Source organism: Rutidosis leptorrhynchoides, chromosome 1, assembly GCF_046630445.1.
Source record: "Rutidosis leptorrhynchoides isolate AG116_Rl617_1_P2 chromosome 1, CSIRO_AGI_Rlap_v1, whole genome shotgun sequence".
NCBI classification, from domain to species: domain Eukaryota; kingdom Viridiplantae; phylum Streptophyta; class Magnoliopsida; order Asterales; family Asteraceae; genus Rutidosis; species Rutidosis leptorrhynchoides.
Genome location: NC_092333.1, coordinates 626,317,214 through 626,340,361, shown reverse-complemented (window position 1 = coordinate 626,340,361; position 23,148 = coordinate 626,317,214). Strand labels below are relative to the sequence as shown.

Genomic DNA, 23,148 nt, shown 5'->3' with positions numbered 1-23,148 from the left:
TTGAGTGATTCCTATTTATGGCATTGTCGCCTTGGACATATAAACAAGAACCGAATGCATACACTTCAAAGGAATGGACTTTTGAAATCAAATGAAATGGATTCGTTTGATGTATGTGAATCTTGTTTACAAGGCAAGATGACTAAAGCACCTTTCAAAGGCACTCATGAAAGGGCTAAAGATTTATTGGGTTTAATACATTCGGATGTATGTGGACCCTTTAAACCCATAACTAGGAATGGTGAAAGATACTTTGTTACTTTCATTGATGACTTTAGTCGTTTCGGATATGTCTATTTACTAAGACACAAGGACGAAACGTTTAAAGCATTCAAAGAATATCAAAACGAAGTACAAAATCAACTCAATAGGACAATCAAGGTACTTCGTACCGATAGAGGAGGTGAATACCTAAGCGATGCCTTCCAAGATCATCTTAGGAGTTGTGGGATCATCTCACAACTTACTCCACCCGGAACACCCCAACTTAATGGAGTATCCGAAAGGAGGAACCGAACCCTAATGGATATGGTTCGATCTATGATGGCTAGAAGCTCGTTACCTCTATCATTTTGGGGTTATTGTCTAAGCTCCGCGGCTCGTATTTTAAATATGGCCCCAACCAAGAAAGTGGAACGAACTCCTCATGAGATGTGGTTTGGAAAACCTCCTTCTCTTTCATACTTGAAAGTATGGGGATGTGAAGCTTATCCTAAGCGTTATGTAGCAAATAAGCTACATGCTCGATCCACAAAGTGTATCTTCATAGGATATCCCAAAGATGACATGGGATATTACTTCTATGATCCATCCGAGCAAACGGTATTTGTAGCTCGGAAAGCGGAATTCCTTGAAACCAAGTTCCTTATGGAAGGTGATGGTGAAAGAAAAATAGATCTTGTAGAGGTACAAGATCAAGCCGATGATACACAATTGGTTGACACTAGCACTCAACATGAGGATGCTGAAAATGATCAAGTGGATGATCAAGGTACACAAGACGTTCGAAGATCTAGTAGGATTAGTAATCCTCCCGAGAGATATGGGTTTCTCGTGGATGGTTGCTATACGGTTGATTTGGATGAACCGACAAACTACAAAGATGCTTTATCAAGGATAGATAAAGATAAATGGCAGGAAGCCATGAACGCCGAGATGCAATCCATGTATGAAAACCAAGTTTGGGAACTTGTTGAGCAACCTCCTAGCTCTAAGCTAGTTGATTGCAAGTGGATTTTCAAGATGAAAACCGACATACATGGAAACTTGGATACATACAAAGCTAGACTTGTAGCAAAGGGTTTCACTCAAACTCAAGGGGTTGACTATGATGAGACCTTCTCGCCTGTGGCAATGCTAAAGTCTATTAGGATATTATTTGCCATCGCTGCTCATTATGATTACGAAATTTGGCAAATGGATGTCAAAACCGCTTTCCTAAATGGATATCTTGAGGAAGATGTCTATATGGCACAGCCCGAAGGTTTTGTCGATCCGAAAAATCCTAAAAAAGTATGCAAGTTAAAGAAATCAATCTATGGGTTGAAACAAGCATCGAGAATGTGGAATCATCGTTTTAATGAAGAGGCAAAGAAATTTGGCTTTATTAAAAATGGTGATGAAGCTTGTGTATACAAGAAGGCTAGTGGGAGCTCCATAATGTTCCTTGTGCTATATGTGGATGACGTATTATTATTTGGGAATGATATAACCACAATGCAAGAGGTCAAAACTTGGTTAAAAAGTTGCTTCTCCATTAAGGATCTTGGAGAAGCACAATATATATTGGGGATTGGAATCTATAGGAATAGATCCAAGAGATTGATAGGCTTAAGTCAAAGTACATACATTGATAAGGTCTTGAAAAGGTTCAAGATGGAAAACTCTAAGAAAGGTTTGGTACCTATTCAAAGAGGAACCGTTCTCAGTTCATCTCAGTGTCCTACCACGAAAGATGAACAAGAGAGAATGAAGAAAGTCCCATACGCATCTGCTATTGGGTCTATCATGTATGCAATGATATGTACTAGACCGGATGTGTCATGCGCTCTAAGCTTGACAAGTAGATACCAGAATAACCCAGGAAATAGTCATTGGACTGCGGTTAAATGTATATTGAAATACCTTAGAAGGACTAAGGATATGTTTCTAATATATGGGTCTGGTGAGGAGGAACTCGTTGTAAAAGGTTACGTGGACGCGAGTTTCCAAACTGATCGAGATGACTCTCGGTCACAATCCGGTTATGTATTCATGTTAAATGGTGGTGCGGTCTCTTGGAAGAGTGCGAAACAGGAAGTTGTTGCGTTATCCACTACAGAGTCGGAGTACATTGCCGCCTCATTGGCAGCTCAGGAAGCTGCATGGATGAAGAAATTCATCGACGACTTAGGAGTGGTCCCTTCCATTCAGGACCCTCTTGAGATCTTTTGTGACAACGAGGGTGCGATTGCTCAAATCAAGGAACCTCGTGCTCATCAAAAGACTCGTCACATTGAGCGGAGATTCAACTACATTAGGGATGAGGTTGAAAAGGGAAAGATATGTATTCACAAAGTTCACACAGATCAAAATGTTGCGGATCCACTCACGAAGCTTTTACATGGGCCAAAACATGAGGGACATGTTTGTGCATTAGGGCTTCGACATTCTAGTGATTGGAATTGATCTACTTTATGTATTGTAACGGAACGAATTAGTTCAAACTCATTAATATAATTATGGTATTAATTTAAATTATGAGTCATGTTCCAATTTAGCATATTTTATCCATGAATAAATTATTATTCTAAATTCCGTAGTTGATCACATTTGTGGGAACAAGTGTGAGGTCTAGACTATTATGAACTTGGATTGGTTAACATTCAAATGGTGAATGTAGGGCAAGGTTGCAACCAAGGTTCATAGATATTTGTGGGACACAAATATTGGAAGACCCGCTCTCAAGATTACTATATGGAACCTTTGTGGTTGATCACATGTAATCTTGAGTAAAGGAGAATATCATTATATCCTCTGACCTGAGACACATATTGGGTTCAGATATTCACCGAATATTGTGCCTTGATTCTTTCCTTCGCTATTCTGAAACATGGTAGTACATAAGGGAGGTTTCAGGTATGGTACGAAGTGTAATGTCTAGGACGTATGTAGTCAAGATGGAATTTGTCCCTCTTATTCGTTGAGAGTCAGATGTCTAAGGCCTGACAAAGTTAAATCTATAAGAGAGTGATCATTCTATGTCTCTTGGATTTAACATGACATCTAGGGCAAAAGGATATATTGAAAGATTCACCTAAATCATATTCGAAATGGAAACTCGAAAGGGATGATGTTATTGAATAGCACTAAGTCATAACATGTTGGGGGTGATGGACGGTCGTTAGGTGGTATCTGTCACTTGCATTAATTCCTTATGTTTCTCGTGCAAGTGGGAGATTGAAGGATTTTCTTGTGCCCGAGAGACATAATAAATTAATGTGGCTTACATGTTGTGATCCAAGTCGGGTCATACCCAATAACAAGCTATCAACACTTTATGTATTTGTTTTGACAATCGGATCATTAAAGCAAATACACGACACTTGAATTTTAGAAATTGGTTTTCTAAAATAAATGCTAGATATAATTATTTGGATAATTATAAGTTACTACATGTTGTATATTATTTATATAGGTTATAAATAATATAAAGTGTATGTAACATATGTGTGTTGCATTTTATTTTATAAAAGGCTTATAAAATAAAATACTTACAACTAAATGCATGTATGTTTTATAAATATGTAATAAAATATAAAATAAATGGAAGGGGTGGGGGGCCATTTTTTTGAAGGCTCCTAGGTGCCAACCACCCTTCCTTGATTACTCCATATAATTATGACTAATACACATGCATTGGTGCAACTTTTAACACACTCTTTTGACTCTAGCATTTTGAAATTAATACTTGCAATTTCCTCTCCTTTCTTCAAGGGATTCTTGGTTGATTTTTGCAAGTAATTAAGTGTCTAAAATCCTAACCAAGTCTTGGGTGTTGATTATTGCTTGTGGGTATCAAAGATTTGAGGCTTCAAGTTAGAAGTTTTCTTCATCTACATCATCTTCTTCATCCTAGTTCTTCACCTCCATTTTGGAGTAGGTATAAACATCTAACTAGCTCTATTTACATTTAAGTGTATTTTCAAGACTAGATCTTTAATGGATTTCAAATTTAAAAGGGTTAAACTTTACATGCATAAACTTGAAATTGCTTCCGCTTTATATATACATATACACACGAATTTATATGTAACAAAATGGGTTTGTGACTTTGTTTATGTATTGAAATCCATCACTCTTAACCATGGTTAACCAAAACACAAGGGAACGATTCTCGCGAATGAACCGTTAGCCACGCAGGCGCCACTAGTATGCATCACTAGTCCCTTAGGTGGTATCGACGCCCGAACTTTAAACCCACACTTCACGCCCGCACAGATACATATGATATGGTATCGAACGCCCGAACTTTAACCTATCACATGCCACACATGAAGATGAGGTATCGAGCGCCCGAACTTTAAACCCTCACCCCATGCCAACATGATGTGGTATCGCATACCCGAACTTAAAACTCACATCGCATTTCGCACAAGTAAATACATTACATACACATATGTATAATTATTCCACTCACCTTAACGATTCGGTGACGGTTTTATACTTCCGCAAGCTTCAAAGCAAAGTACCTAATACAATAAGTACTCGATCAACACACAAACTAGTTGGACTAAACACCAACAACCTACTCATGTGCATTTAATGACTTAATGCATTAAATCACCCATTTACACCAAAACCGTCCATTTAAGGTCAAGACCATCATTAATCACTAAAAGCTAGTGATTAAGGTCCAACAACACTAACTACCACAAAATCGGGGTATTTCATACCCATTTTTCCACATTAGGCCAATCATTTCCCAATTGACCATTTTAAGGTCAACACACCCATTTACTTAATAACTAGGTGTGCTAGTAATTAACTAACCAATTAAAACTCATAAACACCAATTAACACTTTCAAACCCTAGGTTAGTTACTATTGAGTCTTCATGACAATCTTACCCAAGAACACCCAAAAATCACCAAATATAGGTTTGATGTTCACCATTTACCCAAACCCTAACCCTTATATAAATTAAAGTAAGGAAATCAAAGTTAGGACATACCACTATAATCAAAACGTAGCTAGTGAATAGATGAACAACTTTAATACACGCGCTTTGGCCCGAAATCAACTTCTTCCTTGATTTAAGCTTTCTCTCTCTCAATGGGTTTCTCACTCTAGAACCTTAAATGGGAGAGATGATGTGGTTGGTGATGATGTTGAATGTGTTTCAACCACCACACAACTGGTCTCTAAAGCCCTAAACTCGTCCTCAAGTGAAAAGACATGAATGCCCCTCATTAAACTTTAATTTAAAAAGTAGAAATCTGTGCACAGGAGTAGTGCGCGGCGCGCACACCTACTCCTGCGCGGCGCGCACGAGGTGTCTAAACAGGTTCTGACCTCTGTTTAAATACATAATGCAGCCCACACTTTATGTACCCTATTTACACTATGTACAATAATTATTCGGGTCTTACAAATGGCTGACCTGAGAAACGAAAATTCATATTTGAAGGTATGTAGTGATCCACGTACTAAGTAAGATTAGGGAGGTCGTATTATAATGCCAAAGAAATTGTTCTGTTTAGAAAATTGTATTTAATATCGAATTAAAGACTGCAGTTGTTTGAGCATGTTAATCACGATATGAATAAGCTAATCAATTTTTGTGCTATCAAGAAGAAACTATCAAAATAGTAAAACGTGCACAACTTAAGTGGTAAGTAGAAGCTTTGATACATTACAAGTAAAGCCTTTTTTCAACATTGGGTATGATGGCCCCATCTATCATAACACTGTTGGCACGTCTAGAATTTCAATATTAATTTAGGCATTGAAACCATCCCGAAATAGCTTAGTGGTTGGTTCTGATATGCCACAAGAGGTCTTAGGCTAGCTGGGAAAGGTCTAAAACGATTGCGGGATAACACGGTTAAGCCGTGTACGGTGTACATAATTTGGGCTACAAAAGCATTTGGGCTACAAAAGCAAAAAATTATAGAGAAAGATCTTATAAGTAATAGTCAACAAATTGTCTTGAGTCAAAATACTCGCACTACCTGAGTAGTTTGAACAGGGAAAATCTTACCCGTTATATAGGCATTGAAAAATACAATGTAGTATATTAGTTGTCTGCAACACCTCCCATCCATTGACACAAATACTATGTTTGCTAACTTTTATGCCAAGATGCTATTATTCTAATTTGCAAATGGCGAAGCAATACTAATAAATCTCAAATCTCAAGTCAAGATGGTTCATGGTTGAGATATTTTGGATGATGCCACCTGCAAGATAAAAACATATGTCATCTATCTTTGGATAGTTTATATAATACAATAATAGCTACTTATCTTCTTTCCCTGTCTGAGTACATACTGGTTATCTAATGCTTCAGCTCTTCTTTGCTTACTGCAAAGAAACTTTCGCTCCAATGGTTTCTTAACACCAATTTCTCAGCGGTCAGCTGTGTCCTCGTTGCCAAACGGGAGGGTTGCACAAGTAAGCCTTGCATTCACAAGCTGTCGTATTTTCTAATATCTTTAATCCTCTCGCTTTAACCTAAAGATAAAAATTATTCTACAAAAATTAATTCCAGATTGTGCATATGTATCTTTGTTTATGGTTTGTATGTTTTCCATAAAATGTGCATTTGATTTGGTTTCTCCTTTATGATCAGCCGTTTCCTCCCCTACTATCTTAGTTATGTACCCAAATGTGAGCTGATATCATACTGTATGCACTTTTTCAGGGATACACTGCACATAAATACATTGGTGTTGATGATGGAATATTACCAATGGAAGCAAGGTATCCAGCTATATTGTTTAAAACAGCAACTAACAGCTTGTGTGGAAACGATATTTGGTTTGATAAGAGAGAATTTGAAGAAGGAAATATCACCACTTATAAATTCATGCATCCAGGTTAGTTAGTGTTCTTTCTTACTGAAAGTCTGAAACTCAACTTACTATAAAAAAAACTTATTGTGTGTATTGTCTTTATTTGTGTGTTGCATAGAAGTTCATTTGATCATTTCTCAGCTTGTAAACGCTAAAATTAACAAGGCATATTCATAGTTGAATTTTTTTTTTCTTTTTTTTTTTTTTTTTTTTTTTTTTTTAATGCTTGATTCCATCCATCTATTGCAATTATTTGTGAAGGCTCCCAAAAACCAATGAGTACATGGTGCTAAATCATCTAGATCACCTACCGGGATTCTTCAGCAGGTAGCTGGCAGCCAGTGGGAGAAGATCATAGAGTTTCTGGATTCTCTTATGGATCGTTTACGTGCATATCATGTATGCCTAAATCTCTTAACCACTTCTTTTGTTGGTATTATGGCTATATTATGTTTGCATGTTGGCACTAGTAGGGTACATACTTGAGACTTATTATTGGGCCGCATATATATGAATAGCTTTGTCCACGTTTAGGTCTTTTCATTCCTCAACATATCACTTTTTAACAGGTATCGGACTCTTACTTTCGAAGTGCATTTCCTTCAGGTTATATGAGGTGATACTTTAATGAGCTTTTTTTTTAGTCTATTGCTGTGGAGAGAATGCTGTACAATTTCCAACGGGGAGTACGTCAAATCTGGTCTAGCAGAACTTGAGAAACGGATATCCAATGTAAAGGAAGAGGTAATATTATTTTCTTTTACAGGACTTGTTCATATTATATACTGACTGAATACATAAGCGAAACTACATAGGGGCAGGGGATGGCACCCGCCCCCAGTAGATTTGAAATTTCAGTGTTAAAAATCCCCCCTCCAGTGGATTTGAAATTTCAGGCTTAGGCTTAAAATTTGATTTTTATCTGGATCCAGATTTTGCCCCAAAAGTCTCCGGATCCAGATTTTGCCACCAACCTAAAAGCCCAAAGCCCAAAAGGTTGTATTTTCATGAAAAAAGAAATTATAGTGAATGCGAACACTTTTAAAAAAAAATTCGCCCCCCGGTGAAAAAAATTTCTGGTTGGTTCCACCATTGACTGAATACTCAATGTAGTTTGCAGGAACTTCTTGGTACGAATTAAATTATATCAGACAAGCGATTGGGTTTTGGTAAATCACTGCTTGTTACAATGATCTTTAATGGTGTAAACATGTCTTTTAATTTTTTTAGGTAATACACCAGAAACGAAAAAAGTCTTTGGAAGAGATTAGGCAGGATCTATGTCCGGTATATCTTATTTTAAGCTCAGCAATGATCAACTCTTGTATGATATAGAGCCCAAGTCATAAAAGTTTCTGATATATATGTTCTTTGCAAGGTTTACATAACTTGTACACCCAAAGATATAACTTAATCTGTTGTAAGAGAGTCATGCACATTCACTAAATATGAAGCTCAGTTCTACATAAACAACTATGGTGTGTCCAAATTAGATGTCAGTTTAGTGCTGAAAGTTTGGCTAACAATTTCCGATCTTAGTGGGATTGCATCGTAGCAGGTTAACCATCGAGAATGATCTCAATGGAAACGATCTGTTGACTTGAGATTGTGTAGCTTGTTTGTTAAAGGTTGGATTGTTTCTTTCCGAAGTAAAGTGCAACATTGTTGTTTTGGGTTTCTTAGATATCCCATTCTCACCGGTGTTTACGCTTGATAGGTTGAAAGCACTAAGATTTTTTCTTTTTCTTGTGTAAGCATTTTCTGGTTTTGCAATGTCTTGTATGGAAGATGTTGGGGAGAGGCTCACAACGTTTAGGCTTGTGAATGATTTTGATTTTCCATTGTAGTACGTCGATATCCCTCTCCTGTAACAAAACCAACAATAATGTTATCTTACCATGACCTATTGACACTTGTTACAATACTACAAAACAAGCATCATATACCAACAAGTCTATTAGTTACATTTACACGCTATAGTCTTCTAATTTATCCGGCAAACCAAACCCAAAGTGCTCAATTTGGGTCTTTTGCATATGGGTCAAACGGGTCGAGTTGTAAAGTTTTCAGTTTTTGAGATTCGCATTAAAAATTGGTCCAAAGAGTTTTTATGAACATATTGGGCCTTAGACAAAAAAAAAAAAAAAAAGAAATGGGTCGATCAGGTTCAAATGACTAGAGAAAGGGTAATCAATGGTTAGTATAGGCCTTATTCAAACATCACTATCAGCGCATTCTGAAATGACTAGAGAAAGGGTCGGTTATGGAATACCAGATTAGACTGAGTAGAGTAAAAATAATAGCACTCCCCATTGACCCGAACAGAAAAACCTATCCATTTAACCATTTTATCGAAAAGAATAGGCATGAAAAACCTATCCGTTTACGCATTTTATCGAAAAGAATAGGCATGGTTTGATAATTTTCAAATGACAGGCAAAAATTTAAAAAATTGATGACCTAATTTATGATGATGATGAAGTTGGGATCAAGTAATTCAAATATAAGAACCATAAAAAAGCTAATTTGAATAAAAAATTCCTAATGCATATATTGGAGGCGTGTAGCTGAATCTGCATCTAAATTCAAACTTCTGGTAATTTATTCCTTGAGGTAACGATCTAAAAGTTAATACACTATGGTCACATTCAGCACATTATCCACATAACCTAATTACCTAAGAATCTAAATTCCAATTAATCAACTAAATTAGATGATACAGTACAATAGTCCATTCAATCCTCCTCCTAACTAGGGTTACTTAAATAACAAAACTAATTCACAATTAAACAACAAAATTAAAAAGAAGAAGAAGAAGAAGAAATGAAACCTCATCGGTAACGCTTGTTCTAGAGCTTGAATTGCATCATCAAATGATCCATTATCATTATTAATTTTACCATTATAATTATTATGATCATCATTATCATTATAATCATTATAATGATCATAATTATAATTATAATAACTACTTTCAGCAACATCATCGTCTTGTAGATCTCCATCACTATCTTCACCGATTGAAGAACTACTTGACGAATTACATTCGTTTTCGTGTATGATCTTCATCGATTTTGATCCTCCGGCGACATTGACAAACAAATTTACATTTGTCTCCGGCAGCAACGTCCGGCGACCGCCGATAATTTTACCAGTCTCGCAAATCGTTTCCATGTGATGGATCTAATGTAACAGAATGCAAAGTTTTTATAAATCTTAAGGAACTTAGTATAAATTAGGTACCAAATTCAGAAATCACTGTTTGAGTATTTATATGTATTAGATGATGATGATGATGATGATGATGATGATGATGATGATGATGAGTATAGGTGCAAAGATAAGTTAGGAAGTTATGATTGCTGAATAGGATCCTATAAGGATATTGGATAAGTCATAATACTTATTCTACTAGTTCATTGACCCGTAAATTCACGGGTTGATGAAGAAATTTATATTATAATATTAGTGTCACTGACCGGTTAATTAATATTTATTACTCCGTAAAAAGACGATCAACATAAATATTGAATCATAAACTTTCTAGTTGAACTGCATCACGGGTTCATGATAAACACTCGTAATCCATTCACCTGAAATCAAAATAGAAAGCATTTTAATGTTTACATCTTCAATTTCATTTAAGCATTTAATCGAATACATGGCGGTCATAAAAAATTTCTACGACTGCAACTCTTTAACTCATGAAAGATAAAGCTTGCAAAGATGAAACAAAATCACAAAAAAAGCATGAACTTACACATTTTACTAAAATATGAATCATCATCAACAACCTTCATATAAAAAGTAAACATAAAATAATAAAAGTTGTTTCAAAGGAGGCAAAATATGAATGAGAGATTACAAAATCGATTGCAACTTATAAGGGAACATTAAACGAAATACTAACCTTAGCAAGATGGAATCAGCAACTGCCTTTGAAAATGAGTAACTGAATGAATGATTGAGCGAGCGACAAAGGAAGACGATAATAATAAAAAAAATTATACAATTAGCAGGGCTTTTTTCGAAAGAACCACGATGCATCTTCAAGATAAATCGAGTCTGGAATGAATCATATATAATTGAAATCGACGATGAAAAAAATAGGGATTGTTGAAGGAGAGGAAGATGAATTGTTGGGTAGATGATCATCCATATTCTTTTAGATGAGAAAAATATGGATGTTTAATGAATAATAGATGAAGTTGATGATAGATAAATAAATTGAATTTCAAATACATATGGAAATTTGAATTAAAAGGTATGATGTGTCTGTAAGATTTCTAGTTTTAATCTGTATACTCAACATTGAGATACGCAATCATTTTTTATTTTATGTAAAGATAATCATAAAATATAATAAGATAATATATGACATAAGCATATGATATGTTACAACTTTAAAAGCACATCTTACAACATATTGAAGCAAGTGATGACATCACCCTAAACTCCCTTTTATAAGATAGAATAGAAATAGATTAATTTTCACTATTTTTTATTTATTTATTTATTTATTTTTTATTTTATCAAAAAGAGATTTTGACTTGCATTAGTTTTATTTCTTTTGATACAAACAATCTACTGTACATAATAAAGTAAAATGGAATTTTATTGAATTTTTTTTTCCGGCGAATAAAAGAGAATATATTAATAACAAAAACGTTAACTCCATCGTTGAAAGAGAACGACCACAATTACAATGACGGATGAAAATGGGTCATAGAAACATAACAAAAGAGGCTAACAAGCCCATTGACAAAGAAATTGGATTACACTAATTAATATAGATATGATAATTAATCAAATACTCTACATATATTCTATAGATATGATAATTAATCAATTAATTAATAATTAATATATACGATTTACAATAATGGTAATGATATTTCCAACAACATTTTTGATAGATCCACTCGACCTTAACATATTATACTGTACAATCTGACAATGCATAAAATGAGTGGATTTATCAAAAATGTTGTTGCAAATATCATCACCCTACAATAACACAATATTTGATAATAAGTTAGTTTAAAAAATACATTTTTGATAACGACAACTCTAAAGACTGTTATTAACATGCTTTAAATAGTTGTACATTCATGTACAATAGTTTGAAGCTTTAACGACTATTCTAAGTGCCGTCATTAGCAAAATTCAATTAGTGTATTTAATGAACTTAACTTATGTAGAATATAAGTTGTCCGATCTCCAAATAGATACTGTATTAGATATCGAGTATTATTTGAAGATGAGAATTTTGGGTCTTTCAATGTAGAAACTGACTTTGATCACATGGATCGACGAAAATAAGTAAATTGGTTGATACGATGCATACAAAGAAGAGTGTTATTTATTTATTTATATTTATATTTATATGTGCATAATTAAAACAGAAATTGTAATAAACAAATCCAAATACAGTAATTATTATGAAGGTAGCCTCATGTTAATATGATCTTTATGACTTTACGATGATAAAAGTAATGTTCTAATGCAATTTATATAAAAGAAATCTTTTTAATAGTTTCCAACTAGCCAGGAACTGGCCCGCGCGATGCGGCGGGGGTTTCGGCTTGTGTATTCATATTTAACGTAGTGTTGTGTATTTACAGAGGGGAAAACGGCCCATGTCTTAAGCGCCGTTTTAGATGTCGTTGTCTTAAGCGTTTTTTAAAAAGTGTCCGTTTCGAACGTAGTTAGTTTCGTTTTGTTCATAATTTTTTTTCGAGTGTAACAGTGCTGTCGGAAAAATTTAACTTGCGGCGAACAGAAAGATACGGGCTGTCGTTGTGTTAAGCGTTTTTTAAAAAGTGTCTGTTTCACGTATAGTTAGTCCCGTTGGGTTCGTGAGACTTTTTCGAGTTGAATGGTGGTCTCGGAAAAATTTAACTCGCACCGAGCGAGAAGATAGGGCCCATTATAAATTCGGGGGAATTAGTTTAGTTCATTTTAATAAATTTATATATTTACACTTTCTACCCCTGAAAAAGGTAAACCTGAGGGGTTGATGTGTAAATTGAGTCGAAGTTGAGAGACCGATTGTAGTGTGAACGCAAACTCAAAACTACAATGAGAGAGAATTGAAACTACACATTTGGTCATGTTTTTTAGTATATCGCACCGAGCGAGAAGATAGGGCCCATTATAAATTCGGGGGAATTAGTTTAGTTCAATTTAATAAATTTATATATTTACACTTTCTACCCCTGAAAAAGGTAAACCTGAGGGGTTGATGTGTAAATTGAGCCGAAGTTGAGGTACCGATTGTAGTGTGAACGCAAACTCAAAACTACAATGGGAAAGAATTGAAACTACACATTTGGGCATGTTTTGTAGCATACAAGGGTTAATAATAATTAATAATAATTAATTAATTAATACTCCGTAATACCAATTATGTGCATTTACGATAGCCTAATTTTTCCAAAAAAAATAAATAAATATTCACACATCACATATGCAGCAGTCATGGAAAAAGGATCGGTCATATGCCTTTATTAAGTTTGAGTCTATACTTCAAGCCTCTACTGCCTTAATCTCAATGAATGGTAAGTTTGTTAATGGTAGAAAATTGATTGTCAGTTATGCTAAAAAGGAATTAAATGTAAAAGTTCTACCAAATTACCCTGTTTCTCCAAAGCCAAATAACCCCATCTCAAATTCAAACGCCATTTATTTATCAAAGAACTCAGTTACTTGCAATCGTCTACATCTATCTGCTCTTGTTGTGGATAAAATTCCAATTACTGCTTCGAAATTGTTTAAGTGGTTACAAAGTCGGTTCATAGCAATCGAAGCAGCTTCAGCGTGGGGTCTTTTTGGTTACATAGTTCAATGCTCCGATGAGGATAGCTTCAATAGGATGACAATGGGACCAACATTAAACGAGTTGGAATTTATTGATGTGATTCCAATGGTTCAACGTTTGAACAAGTATTCACGTTTTGCTAAAGTGGCAATATTAGGTATTCCTTTTGAATATTGTGCTCCTAACTGCACTATAGAAGTGGCCAAAAACTTTGGAAGAGTTGTCCATATAAATAGCATCTCTTACAATCTTAAAAGGGCTGATGTTGTTTTTGCTCTAATCGAAGTCTATAGTCCAGGACCCATCGAAAAGATGGTCACAGCTTATATTGATAATTCTTCTACTTGCAATCTTTGGATTGAAGAAATAAATTATAATGATGAGGTTGAATTAATAGATGATGAGTTGATTAGTGAATATAATTCTTGCCTACAAAGCTCTTTGAAAGCAGCCAATGAACTTCAAAAGGAAGAGCAAAAGGCTTTTGCCGGTCAAAACAATCAAGCAGAGATGCCGGAACAGTCACCAAAGGAAGGGGAGTTTTTAGAGCCCGTTGGTAATTTGAATTTTCTTACTCCAAAAAAGGACAAAGTAACCGTTGGTATCCACAATTCGTTGGAGAAAGTAACTAAGGCTGTTCAATCTCAACAAGAAAAGAGAGCTGGGTCTTCTGTACTTGCAAATGAAATCAAAAGGACCTTATTCAAATCTTGTGACTTTGATGTGTCTGTTGACAAAAAGATAACAAAAGAAGATTCACTTTCGGCTGCAGACCCTAAGTCTTTCCATATTTCACCTCTTAATTTTACTAAAAATGACTTTCCTACCCTCAAACAAAATCCTCCAAAAATCCCTTTTTCTCCCTCACAAGATCCTGCAAAATCCTCTCCTAAAATAATTTCCTTTTCTAATATTAATAACTCCTTTGCTTCTAAACTCAAGGAAACTCACGTACCTTGTTCGATCACTGAAGATAAATGCCAAGGTAACAGTTGCCGAAAATCTTGTGAAGAAATTTTATCCAGGTGTGTTCGTTCTCCTGCCAATAAAACCATTTTCCTCCAACCAAAGGTTGCTTCAAAAAATAGTGGCAAAGACAAAAAATCCATTTGGATTGACGATGTTCCCAACATTTCTGACATCTTTGATACTACTAGCGAGATTAATCACGTGGTTGGACAATCTTCTTCTTTCAAAGAAGGGTTGAAGGGTCACCAACAATTCGGGTCAAAGAAAATCACTTATAAAGAAGAATTGTACAATTTTGGTGTTTTAATGGAGAATATGGCGGATGATTATTCGCCACTCAAACCATCCAAACAATGAGGCTTGCCTCATGGAATACCCGCGGCCTTGGTAATAAAGGAAGAGGTCGAATGGCGGGTTTGATGGCCAATCGTTTTCAAGTACAATTCCTTGCAATTCAAGAGACTATGGTTCAAGAAGTATCCCAAGTTGTGCTCAATGAAATTTGGAAACACTATGCATTTGATTCTTTACAAGTTGAAGCTAGTGGAAGATCGGGTGGTTTGCTTTCAATTTGGAGATCGGATGTTTTTTCGTTAATTATGTCTTGGAAGAGGAGATATTGGCTAGCCACCGTGTTGAGGAACGTGTCAACTGGTTTCGCTTTCCTCAATCGACTGGACATAGTCAAATAAGCTGGGACTTTCACCTGACTCCTCCTCTTTCAATTTTCAATCTGTTTAAGGCCCAAGAACTTGCTTCCTTTCTGGCCCGTTTCTGTTTAAATGATGGAGTGGCAGACAAAATTGTATGGGCTGCAGGTCCAAACGACGAGTACTCTGTTTCTGATGCGCTTCGAATTTTAATCCAATCCAACAGCCTTGTTGCTCCTATTTGGCCTAAAGTGGTTTGGGCTAATAACGTTCCGTCCAAGATCATGATCTTCCATTGGCTCGCGATTAAAAATAGTATTCCCGTCAAAGATGTTTTAGCAAGAAGGCTCATCTTGCCTCCAAATCAATCTATTTTTTGTGTGTGGTGCACCACGGAAGTCGAAACAATTGAACACTTGTTAATTCATTGCAAATGGTCGTCAAGTATTTGGACGGATCTTTTTCGGTGGTGGAATATCCGGTGGGTTATCCCGAGAACGATTGTAGATTTCTCGTTCGATTGGTATTTTGGGATGGGTATTCAAGCTTCGAAATTTTGGAAGATGATTGGCCCCGCAACTTTGTGGGCTATATGGATGGCTAGAAACGACATTATCTTCAACGGAAAATTCACGTGTCGTTCCACTATTGTTCGAAATATAAAGTTAAAGGTTTTTCTTTGGGCGACTAATCTCAATCTAGTCCACGGACTTCAAGCTTACGTTTGGGAACAAAATCCCTTTCTCCTTTGTTAATCGTTAGTATAGATGCTAATCTTTCATTGTAATTTCAATTTCTTTGTACTTGTAATCGGTAGCTTCCATCGCTTCGATGAAGCTTTTGTTATAATATATTCTTCTTTCGCCGTTTAAAAAAAAAAAAAAAATAGCCGGAGTACTTAGTTGTGATAGGCGTACTTAATACGCTTTGAACTAATTACTAATCTAAAAAAGAATACACACCAGAATATTTGTTGAATTTTATATAGGTTAAATAAATGTCAGGTCTGTCATTATATTCAAGTCAAATTTGGCTGAATTTATTTAGATGAATAAAAATAAAAATGACACCTTGAGAGTTTGGTGATATTTTTTTGGTTATCTTTTGCAAGTATATAATTATTTTGAGACATGAAAATAGTAATGTGTACATTTATTTTAGGAACGATAGGGTTAAAAAGAAGATATAACAACATCAGCATCACAACTCGATCAATCGATCATTCATGACTAACACACAAGAGTGGTGGGTCGTGGTGTGTTGTTCAATTGTTGCTTAGGTTTGTTTGTAGTTGTTTGTGTTGTCTCATCGTTTTGGTTTTCACCTTTGTGGTTAATTCCTTAGTAATAAGATTTCTCTTTTTTTTGCCAAAAAAAAAAGAAAAAAAAGAAAAATACATACCCACAAATATTTACCATTATATTTTGGGTTCTATATATTTGTACTACACACTTCGATTAAAATCAAATTACGTTGGCACTGGGTTTTGCCATCTTGGCAAGGACACCAACCGCGAGGGAATTGACATACGTACATGGCTCAGTATAAGATGAATTAACGCGCGAGTCTACAAATTTATCTGCCTTATCTGGTCCACCAAGGATGGCACCTGTGAGCTCATTTGGGTTAGGTTTATCGACATTGTACCAATAAACGAAACTCATCCCACAATTTACATCTTCGGTTGGAGCCATCACTGGCACCGATGCACCTCTATGATGAGCCTGCAATGGCGGATTTTTACCAAATCCGACCATCATTGATCTCTTTAACGGGTTATCCCCTAGTATATAATCCATCTGCAATATACACAATGAACAGAGATGAACAAATACCACTTTAAAATAAATAAAAACACGAATTTGGGCATCGTTATACCTGTTTTTTAGCGAAATCCATGAGCTGCATATTAGTGAAGTGTTTGTCACCACAAGTGACTTGCTTATTATATCTAGTCAACAAATCGCTATATACACTAAAAAGAAATGCTGTAGCTGTCACATATTGTAAATTTGCACCATCTCTAAAGTGAATTAAACCTCCTGCACAAATTAATTTCCTCCACTTATGAGTACACCTACATGGGTCCATATATAAACCCTGGGCCCAAAAAATGGTTAACCCAATATTTGCTACTGTATTATTAGTACCTGGGGTCATGAAAACTTGATGATAAGGGCTTTCTGGAAGAACTGAACAAATATATCCATCAGCTTGCTGTTGAAATGTCTGAAATTCCTTTTGGTCCTCCCAGTACAACTGCATCAATGTTTCAATTCTTTCATTATTTTTCTAAAATCAGCTAATTTTTTAGTTTCATAATAATTGATTGAAGTTTAAATTTAAATGGGTTGAAATTAGTTTATTGTAATACCTGAGAGAGAAGGACCTGGGCACCAGCATATTTGAGGTCCCAACTGAACTCATAAACAACAGCAGTTGTGGACTCATCTTGTATGTATTTCAAATATATTGGCCTTTTTGTTGCAATGTATAGCCATGTTGCAGCCCATAGTAATTCATCCTGAATATTCACATCAACTATTTATATCAACCTTAAAATTCCTTTTTTACAATGCAAAAAAAAAAAAAAAAACACCAGTGAGGAGATTTACATGATAACCAGAGTAGGAGCAGTAGAAAGGGCATTCGCCGTCGAAAGTTCCCCTATGTTCATTGGCAAAATCAAATAGCTGCATTATCAAATTTATTACGGTTTAAGTAAAAGTAATCAGTAAATTAATCTAGCCATAAATAATATGCAGCTAATTTAATTTGTATTTAGAAACCTTTTTAGCACCGTTAAGGAGGCTACGAGAGTATGCATGATCAATTTTTCGAAATACTAGAGATGAAGCAGCCAATGCAGCAGCGGTCTCAGCAGCAATCTCCGTCCCTGGGCAATTTTGATTAATCTCCAACACTTTTCTTGATGTTTTCATGTTCTCGGGCCTTACCCAACACTCATGATCCTTATTCGGATCTCCAACCTAAATTAAGTTCAACTTTTATTAAAATCTTTTGATTTATTATCTATATACAGTAAGATATGACATTCATTTCGTTTTTATGTAAGCATTTAGTACATATTTTAAATGATCATAAACAGATCATACACTGTAGTTTGTTAATTTCAATTTTACTCAAATAGTTTCATAAATACTTGAATATTCTAGTCTACTGAATATATACAAACCAAACCATATTCACCCTTGGCTAAATACTTATAGAATATTGATTGATTACCTGAACAAACAAACGATTACGTTGAGTACTCGCTTTTAGGAAATAATCGGTGCCCCATCGAATGCCATCCAGGACGTTATTCATCTCTCCTAGAGCCTTTAATTCTGGCTCATAAAAATAAGCAGACCATGCCAATGTGGTCACTGTAAATGCCATCGGAAATCCATATTTCACATTATCTCCGGCGTCGTAGTATCCTCCTGCCAAATTAACCTATTAAATACGAGTAAAAAAAAAAAGTTAAATCAGGCATGAAAAACAATTTTTTTATTTTGTTCTTCACGTTCAGGATTACGTCCTGGATCATTGGATAGGAATCCAAAAATGACGAGAGAAACAAAAAACAATACTAACTATTAAAGAAAGTATTTCTTTCACATTAATTAGTAATTCAATTTAGATGCTAGAAATATCCAAATATAAAGATAAATAAAGATGAATTTTTTGTTTTTATTTGGATTTTTCTAACAACTCATAGGCATGTCACTGAGGTGCATAAAAGACTTGTACATAACGGTTATTTTTGACTTTAAAGTTGTGGTTATTGAATTGTACAAGCTTTTTAAGCTCCTTAACGACAACCCTAAGAGTTGTCGTTACAAACTTTTATTTTGTTCGAAGCGCCCTTTGGGCCGGCCTGGTCAATACCTAGATAGGAAACATTTTTTTTAAAGGACTTAAACCCACACATAAAGGGTAAACCCCTTAGAAATATTATATATGCACATATTTGTGACAATAATTTTGAAATCTTACACCAACTTCTTTTCCATCATCAAGAGCAGAATCACCTCTCCAAGGAGGTCTATGGTTCGGAGGAAGTTTCCCGGATCTTTGGGCCTCCAAGAAAATTATGGATTTTGTGAGGGCGTCTCGGTAATCAAAATGAGCATTTACGAACACCGAGAAACTCGTTACAAGAACCAACTTGATTATCAAACTGCACAATTGCGACATTAGAGAAATTCAATTCCTTGATCAACAGCACAAAATAATGTGGTTTATTTTTTGGGCGGGAAAGTTAGGAATGAAATGAGTTATTGGTGGTTAGAAAAAAGGTTTTGAGACCTTAATTGTAAATTTGTAACTAATGGTTTAGAAAGAGAGACCCTGCTGAATGCACATTTCTATGGCTGCTAAATACAAAATTGCAACATCCACTCGTATGTCCTAGATTCATTTATTACCATTTATTAAACTTAAACTTACATAAAAGATGTATCTAGAAATTAATATGATCATTTCGGTTACGATATTTCTCGTTTAGAACGTAGGTTTTTAGAGTGTGATACCTTATACGAACTTATGCTTTGCGCTTACAAATTGTACAGCTTGAATCACGATTTTTTGTATAGATCATGTATTTCAGTTAGATATCATTCAAAAGTTTCCTAAATAAGCAATAAAAAGTTGAAGCAAGACGTGAAGATTAAGGGCAAACAAATGTTATAGCAACAAAGATAGGAACAAATGCCAACTAGTTTAGAGGCATATCTCATCTTACTTGATATTTTTTATTACGAGATGAGTTAGGTAAAATGGTTTGAGTACCATCTAAATAGACTAATAAGTGAACTGTATTTTTTTTATTAGATGAGTCTAACGCGACCTAACGCAGTTTATTTTAGGTATGTTTAGTTTGGCTAAAGCTTGTTTTGGTTTCTTTTATAGCGGTTTGTACTTGTTGGACTTCATATATGTATTAATGCTATTAAGTTTTTTCAAAAAGAAAAAAAAATCTAAGTTTTGTGTCATAGTTTAAGTAAACTCAACTTATCGTTATAGGTGTTAATTCAACACATATTTATCGGTATAAGTGTCAATTTAACACAACTAGTTTGTGAACGCTCGCTTCGCGCCGGGGGTTCGGTTTTTAATGTATTTTATCGGGGGTTCGGTGAATATATGAAAAGTACACTAAATATTTAGCGTTTTTTAAAAAGTGTCTGTTTTGCGTATAGTTAGTGACATTGTGTTTGTAAAATTATTTCGAGTTTAACGATGGTGTCGGAAAAATTTAACTCGTTGCGAGCGAGAAAATATGACTCGTTGAATATTTGAGTGGAGTTTATTTAAGATATTTTATGAAAATTTGGATTTGACACTTTAACCCCCTGTTTTGGGGCCGGTTATAATTTTTGAACAAATTGTGGGGGGCGTTTGTGGTGTTAGTTAAAAGAAAGGGGAAAAAAGGTGAAAAGACGAAAACATCCCTGGTACTATTCATCATTTTTGTCTAATAGATAGTACAAGTAAGCACATCCATGGCACTTGATCATCATGATGATAAGTAGCATAACAGAAGCAACTGGTTTACTTCACGTCTCTTTGCTCATCACTTTCAACACGTTTTACCTTCCTCCGAAATTATGGCTACACTTCTCTTGCACGGTGTACTCATCAAGCGCGCTAGATACTCTTTAACGTGCTCAATTGTCTTCTCCTTAAGCAACTGGGCTGCGTCTGCAAATAATAAGAGAGAAAAATAAGTGATGGTGGATTTGATTGATACAAAACGACTGAATGCAAAATTGTAAGTGATGAATTCAAGAATAGGGAATTTTTTTTTCATTTTTTTTTTTTTTAAAAGCAAGATGGAATATCATATATATATATAGCAAACGAAATGTACAAATATGAATAGGACCAACATTTGAAAGCCCCTACTCAAAATACAAAACACGAAAGCTTAGTTTGCAAAGATTGCAAACCAAACCATACAAAACATGAATAGGAATTTTAATCGACCAAGTCATTTACAGATTATAATTATTTGACTATCTGTTTCACATTTACAGCTTGAATCCAATCAGTGCCATCAGTCCAGTCAAGTGATTATAATTGTTTGATTTGCAGTAATTATGAAACAGTTTTCATACAAGCTGATGATGATGATGATTCTTCATCGGATGCACAGTATAAAAATTTGGGCCGTATTGGTTTTGCATATTTAAGTTTTTTATAAATAAAATTTTCATTGTGATGTGATTTCCCTATTGTTATAAACTTAGAAGATACACAAAAGTTAAACTTACATTCTTAATCAGTAACAAGTTTTCTTATTACTAAATATGATTAATGAATTAATTAATAAAAAATAAATTAATTAATAACAATAAGAATTAATAATAGTTGAGTAATAATTCACCAGGTTTTTTATAATCAACACCCATCGCTGCATAACACTTCTCAATACCCTCGTCTTCGTCTGCAAATAAGAGAGAAAAATAAGTAATGGTGGATACAAAACGACTGAATGCAAAAATTGTAATAAAATAAAAATAATAATAATAATAATTCAAAAATAGGGATTTTAGAATCATCACCAATTGCTGCAATTGTTGCTCCATCCAACGTTTCTTCATTTATACTACAATCAATCAATCAATCAATTCGTTCATACAAAAAAAAAAAAATTAAAACCTCCTTGAATAAACTGCGATTCAAATTCATTCAAATAAACTGAAATGTTTTTGGTATATCAAGGAAATAAAATATGGAACCGGAAACTGATTCCTACAGAAACATAAAAAAATTAACGTTTTGTGGAATCGATATGATGTTTAGAGCGAATTGAATTTAACGAACGTACCTGTAACTTTTCATGGTTTCCATCTGTGAAGAGTCTGGACCGAACGATTTAGGGTTGGTGAAGGTTGAAGATGGTAGCGTAAGATTGTGGCTAGAATCGTTGAATGACTCTAGGGTTTCTAATTGTCGGATCTTAACAGATGGCCTGTCAATTTATGTATTGAGACGTTGGGTTAAATTGGTTGACTTGAGGCTCGACTTAGATATTGGGCCAATGTCGGTTGGGTTGGGTTGGGTTGGGTTGCTTCATGCCAATAAAATCGTAAATAACCTCAAACTCTTGACATTTCTATTTCTATTTCTTTTCTAATTCTAATAAGGGAAATTGTTCAAAATACACTTTTTTAAGGCTTCAAACAAAATACACTTTTTTTAAAAAAAATTGTCCTTTTAGACCATTCGGTAGACGGGATTTCTGTCTACCACCTTTATCTGTCGTCTACTACCATTTTTACAAAGTAGTCGACGGTGAGATAAAGGTGGTAGACAGAATTTACAAAGTAGTCGACTGTCTACTGCCTTGTTGTTGCTGTCTACTGCCTTGTTGTTGCTGTCTACTGCCTTGTATACACTAACAAAGTAGTAGACAACAACAACAAGGCAGTAGACTGTAACAACAAGGCAGTAGACAGTCGACTACTTTGTAAATGTCTGTCTACTGCCTTTTTCTCACTGTCTACTAACCTTGCAGAAAACTGTCAGTAGACGAGAATTCTGTCTACCACCTTTATCTCACCGTCGACTACTTTGTAAAAAATGGTAGTAGACGACAGATAAATGTGGTAGACAGAAATCCCGTCTACCGAATGGTGTAAAA

The 23,148-nt window shown here is 34.9% G+C and overlaps 2 protein-coding genes and 1 pseudogene across 2 annotated transcripts; 1 reads left to right on the top strand and 2 right to left on the bottom strand.

The window, feature by feature from the left end:
- The window catches only part of LOC139848736 (myosin-15-like), a 109,418-nt pseudogene extending 101,129 nt beyond the window's left edge, over positions 1–8,289 (top strand).
- Positions 8,290–8,390: 101 nt separating this feature from the next.
- On the bottom strand, positions 8,391–10,271 carry LOC139885598 (protein OXIDATIVE STRESS 3 LIKE 2-like). Its single transcript, XM_071869349.1, has 2 exons — positions 9,886–10,271; positions 8,391–8,920 (listed from the first exon to the last, which is right to left on the bottom strand). The coding sequence occupies exons 1-2, from the start codon at positions 10,227–10,229 to the stop codon at positions 8,575–8,577; spliced, it is 690 nt and encodes a 229-aa protein (XP_071725450.1). The 5' UTR covers positions 10,230–10,271; the 3' UTR covers positions 8,391–8,574.
- Positions 10,272–16,946: 6,675 nt separating this feature from the next.
- On the bottom strand, positions 16,947–22,355 carry LOC139848729 (endoglucanase 16-like). Its single transcript, XM_071838438.1, has 13 exons — positions 22,333–22,355; positions 22,067–22,110; positions 21,889–21,948; positions 21,096–21,203; positions 19,850–19,910; positions 19,497–19,680; positions 18,741–18,953; positions 18,284–18,484; positions 18,110–18,187; positions 17,869–18,018; positions 17,645–17,753; positions 17,373–17,536; positions 16,947–17,293 (listed from the first exon to the last, which is right to left on the bottom strand). The coding sequence occupies exons 1-13, from the start codon at positions 22,353–22,355 to the stop codon at positions 16,958–16,960; spliced, it is 1,731 nt and encodes a 576-aa protein (XP_071694539.1). The 3' UTR covers positions 16,947–16,957.
- Between the last annotated feature and the right edge of the window lie 793 nt (positions 22,356–23,148).